The following is a 5,108-nucleotide window of genomic DNA, read 5'->3' on the forward strand; positions in this document are numbered from 1 at the left end:
GCGCGGCTGGCGCTCCCGGGCCCGTTTGCAGCCTTGTCCGCTTCCCGTTAGCAGTAGGTCTCCTGCCTGGAGAACACCACCGCAAGGCATTTCTCCTCTGCCGAACTGCCGTTTGCATGTTCGACACTCACAGGGCTGGCGAGATCCCTCCCTCTACCCCTCCTTTCCCTCAGTCACTTGTTTAAAAATAAACTTCGGAGCCATCTTTATAATTTAGTTTACTTCCGAATATTTTAAATATTATGAAAAAAAGCCATAAACAACGCTGTTATTCAAAACATTTTGAGGTATAAAACATAAAAAGATTTGGGTTTTCTTTTTTTTTTTTTTTCCTTTTTTTTTTTTTTTTTTTTGTAAAAAACACACACAGTGGTTTATTGAGTACTTACAACGTTTACACCTTCAATATTAATTAGATTCCACTTTTTCCCTTACGGACGGAAGTGCACATAACCAATAACTGCTGAAAACATCTTCAAATACTGAACGACCACAACAAAATTACAACACTAAATACCGAGTCAACCGAAACATTGGTGCAACTGCTTCTGTTGAAATATAACTTTATAATCCCATGAATATTTATATCCAAAAGGCCACGTATTAAAGATACACTTCACATACACACTAATGCCAGGGAGGGATTTTTTTTTTCTTTTCTTTTCTACGGTTCTGTTTTCCCCGTGTGTTTTATACAGAGCAAATAACATTCACGAAACTATTAGAGACGTTACCCCTTACCAAGCTGGAGTTTCCTCTTCATATTCATATATGGAATGCTTTTTCCCTCTCCTTCAAATATCCACATTTTGGGGGGGTGGGGGGAGAAATTGCACATAAATAAACTGGATGATTCCAAATACAAAGAGTCCTCAGAGGAGAGCTCGCTACTGAGACTGAGAGGACGGCTCCTCCAGTCCTGCCGTGCTCACTGCTTGAGCTCCAAAGCCCAGACATGCTGCGGCCAGCCAGTCCTCCCTTTGGTTTTCTTATCGTTGCTGCTAACTGTGCTTTTCAAGATTTCGTTCTGGGGAGACAGGATGAGAAGGGAGAGAGAGAGAGAGGGAGGGAGGGAGAGAAACAAAGCGGGGAGATGAGAGAAAAAAAAAGATTAGAGAGCTTCCTCCGCTTCCTACTGCGCCCGAGCGGGAGAGCTGCGAAGAGCCGCGGGCTCCCGCGGAGGCCTGCGGAACATTTTCGGGGCGGCCTCCGCGGAGCCTCGCCGAGGTCTCCGGAGGAGGCTCGCCCCGCTCCGCGCCTCCGCCGCCCTTGTGCGAGCCCGCGGCGGGGACCTCGGGGCTCCCCGAATCGCGGCGAGGCTGCGCCGAGCCTCCCCCTGCGGGCCAGCGGGAAGGCGGGCACCGGCACGCCGTGCAAAACGTGGCCCCGCGGCGCAGGAGCCGCCGCCGAAAGCCGGGGAAGGGCGGCCCCAGGGTGCCGCCGGGCCGGGCTGGAAGCGGGCCGCGGCTCCTCTCCGCCTCTCACCGCCTCTCGCCCCGCAGCAGCGCGCTCAAGCCTCCGAGCCCTGCGCCCCCCGGCCGCGCGTTTGGGGCAGCGGGGCCACCCCCGATGCGCAGAGCCCGGCTGAGCCGTCGTGTCCCGGCCCGGGACGGGACGGGATGGTTTGGGACGGGACCCCTGCCCCGCCGCCCCACAGCTGGGAACCCCCCGCGGCCAGCGCCCAGCTGCCTCGCCCCCCCCGCCCCGGCGCGGCCCGCGGCGGAGCACTGACCAGCTCTTTCTTCCTCTTCTCCTCCTTCACGTCTGTCTTCTTGATCTCTGCCTTGAAGGCCTCCGCCTCCCCGTTCTGGTCGTCCTTCGCGAGCAGGTCCATGAGGTAGGCGATGTAGCTGGTGGCCAGGCGGAGGGTTTTGATCTTGGAGAGCTTGGTGTCGGCGGGCACGTTGGGGATGCACTCCCGCAGCTCCGCGAAGGCGCTGTTGATGCTCTGAGTCCTGCGCCGCTCCTTGCGGTTCGCCGTGCCCCTGCGCTTCACCGGCCGGGGCCCCCCGAGCCCGGGCGGGCCGCTCCCGGGCGGCACCCCCCCGTAATGGGAGTGGTCCATACCCGGCGCCCCGTTGGCGTACTCGGGGCTGTAGGACAGAGCCATGCTGTAGTCGGGGGGGGACATCTCCGGGTGGCTGCTGATGAGCCAGCCGTGGAAGTAGGGGTTCTCCTCGTGGCCGCAGCGGGTGGCGGCGGCGGCGGCGGCGGCAGCGGCAGCGGCGAAGGGGTAGCCCTCATGGTGCACCACCGGGTGGTGGGGGAAGCCGCCCACTAGACTCATCCCCGCTCCCTAGCGCGCCCCACCCCGCCCCCCGGGGCCCCAAAACAAAGCTTTCCCCTCCCCGCCCGCCCCCACCCCCCGCCGCTGCGGCGGGAGATGCTGCCCGCCGCTCACCCCTCAGCACAGCCCCGCTGCCCGCCGCCTCTCCATAGGGCGCTGCTGCAGAGTCCCCGCGGATGCCCGAGCGATCCCCCCTCCCCAGGCGCCGCCGCCGCCGCTCATGCGTTGTGCCTCCACCTCCTCCTCCTCCTCGCCCGGGGCTGGGTCTTCGAGGAAGCGCGCACACACACACCACCAAAAAAAAAAAAAAAAAAAAAAAAAAGGCTATGGAGAGAAGTCGACCAAACAAAACGGCTTTGGCTTCCCAGCCCGGGATATCTTCCTCGACTCTTGCTTCCCTCCGCTCTCGTCAAGTCCGCGGCGGCCCGGCCGGGTGGTACTTACACGCGGCCCCCCTCCATGCGCCCCCGGGCTCGGGGCGCTCGGGGCGGGCAGGGCAGGGCGGGCACGGCGCTCCCCGCTGCCCTGCGCGGCGGCGGGGGCCGTCAGTGCCGGGCGGGAGCGAGCATCCCTGCGCGCCGCGGGGCTCAGCGCCTCCCGCTCCTCCGGGACATCCGCGGCGCTCGGCCGGGCGCGGAGACGAAGGCGGGCGGGCGGCGGGGCTCGGCGCGGCGCGGGGCACTGGCAGGGCTCCCCGGCCCGATCTCCATGTACAGCTACATGTTTAGGGCCGCTCGGGTTAATATATGTCGTCAGAGGCGGCGGCCGCCAATGGCTGGCGGCTGGGGCGGGGCCCGCGGCCCTCCGCAATAAAACTTTTTGATGTTCGCCCTGCTAATTGCCGAGCTCCTCTTTTAGGATTGGCTGCCCCTCCGCATCCATAATGTAATTAAAACAAGGGGGGAAAAATTATCATGGAGGCAGAGGTTAATGCAAGTGTTTAGCAGATGCCTTACTGTAAAATCTTCGTTATAAAAAAAAAAGCAACAAACTCATTAAAACTTAAATATCGGATAATCTCAACCCAGGTACAGTATGGATGCGAAGATTTTTCTTGGCAAAAATCTGTGTGAGAGCTTGGTAAGCTCCGTCGTTGCTTTTACAAAGCGCTTTGTGCCGGTCCGGTAGAGGAACACATAAAAACCGCTTCAGAGGGCACTTTATCGATTGCCCGGTTGTGCTAGGCATGCCCCAGCAACACTCGGGCTTATACTTTTATTGCCGGTTAATATACACAAAGAGATCACTAGTAACGAGGTTCCGAGAGGAGGGAGACGACGTCGCTCTGCGTTGTCACCGGGCTTGCCTTTTTCACGTTAGCGAGGACTGGCTCCGGCTCCGCGGCTGCTGGCGCCCCGACCGTGCAGAGGGCTCGGGCTTTGGCCAGGGACGGTGTTTTCTTCCAGAAAGAATTGCTTTGAGATAATAGCAATAAAACCGACTCTAAACGATTCTCTTCCAGCTTGCCGGCTGCGCGCACGCACCTCGACCAGTGTTCACCCGGTTCAGTTATGCTCCTGAAATCAGTTTCATGCTTGTTTAACTAGGCTGATTGGTAAGTAACCGAATATTTTTTACAGCATGTTCAGAGCTTATTTTCTAGCTTTTACTAACAAATATATAAAAATTTCTCCGCGCTCCTGCTTCTGCAATAAAAAAATACCAGCATCTGTGGAAAGCAGATTTAGCTATCGAAAGGGAATAGTTAAACGTCGGGTTAACAGACGGGCCAGGAGGAGAGCAGCCGTGGCTCTTTAGGTGTTTCGCTTTGCTAATCTCGAAGACGTTACGAAAGGAAAACGGATATCGAGCTGTAATTCACGGATAACTTGGAGGCGAGGCGAATTGTTGTCATCCTCAGACGGAGCCGAGCGTTCCTAAATAGCTGTGAAATATCAAATACCCACCCTTCCGTGTGCTGGCTGACGGCTGAGCTGATTCGGCGTATATTACAATGCGATCCTACAATATAGGCAGTGTGGAAAACTGTGTCAACAGGAGCTGAGAGGTCATAAATTAAAGAAAGAGAAAGATAGAGATGGAGCAGGCTGCAAAGGAGGCAGCGGGAACCGCAAGCCCCGCTCCCGCAGGAGCTCCGTGCGCTCTCCGCATCCACGGCACAGGCTGCGGAGACGCCTCCGGGGGGGGGGGGAACCGGGGGAAAGGACAGCCAAAACTGCTCGGGGGGCAGCAGCTCCACGCCGGCGGCAAGCACACTGGCTGCCCCCGAGGGCCCGGGGCAGGGCTGCCGCCCTCGGCCGAGGAGGCCCTGGGGTTCTCGGGGTGGCTGGAAGCTCTCTCCGGGGGAGAAGGAGCGGCGGGAAGGCCGCGGGCTCCGTGGCCGAGGCCGGCGGAGGAGGAGCGGCCTCGGTGCGCTGCGCGGGGCCGTGGCGCTGCGGGAACCCCCGGGGCGAAGCTCGAGGGGAGAGTGGGGCTGGGGCCCTCCCCGGGACGTGCCCAGGGGACAGGAGCGCAGGCATACAGGCGTCTAAACGTGCGCCCATGTGCTTGTGCGGCCGGGTGTAAACGGAGGATGAAAGTGAAAAGCTAGTCCAGATGTAGGACGTATGTAAATACGCGGACATCCGTACGTACGCACACATGCTGGCACTTAAAACGACCGATAAATATCTCTGTGTCGATCTGCGCGCACACATGTTGTATCACTCCGAGGAAATAACGCATCGCCGGCGCAGATTTTGAATTTACAGAGAGGCCGTGGGCACACCATGCCGCAGAGTCCTGTGTCCCAGCCTCTCGGGGTACCAGGTCTGCAGTGAGCAGCCTGGAAACTCACGGAGCTTCTGCAGCGGTTCTCCGG

The 5,108-nt window shown here is 58.8% G+C and overlaps 1 protein-coding gene across 1 annotated transcript; it reads right to left on the reverse strand.

Annotated features, from left to right (window-relative positions):
- Window positions 1-201: 201 nt before the first annotated feature.
- HAND2 (heart and neural crest derivatives expressed 2) lies at window positions 202-2,356 on the reverse strand. Its single transcript, XM_035326035.1, has 2 exons — window positions 1,733-2,356; window positions 202-1,027 (listed from the first exon to the last, which is right to left on the reverse strand). The coding sequence occupies exons 1-2, from the start codon at window positions 2,285-2,287 to the stop codon at window positions 929-931; spliced, it is 654 nt and encodes a 217-aa protein (XP_035181926.1). The 5' UTR covers window positions 2,288-2,356; the 3' UTR covers window positions 202-928.
- Between the last annotated feature and the right edge of the window lie 2,752 nt (window positions 2,357-5,108).

The sequence above is a fragment of the Oxyura jamaicensis genome, chromosome 4 (genome assembly GCF_011077185.1).
Source record: "Oxyura jamaicensis isolate SHBP4307 breed ruddy duck chromosome 4, BPBGC_Ojam_1.0, whole genome shotgun sequence".
NCBI lineage: Eukaryota > Metazoa > Chordata > Aves > Anseriformes > Anatidae > Oxyura > Oxyura jamaicensis.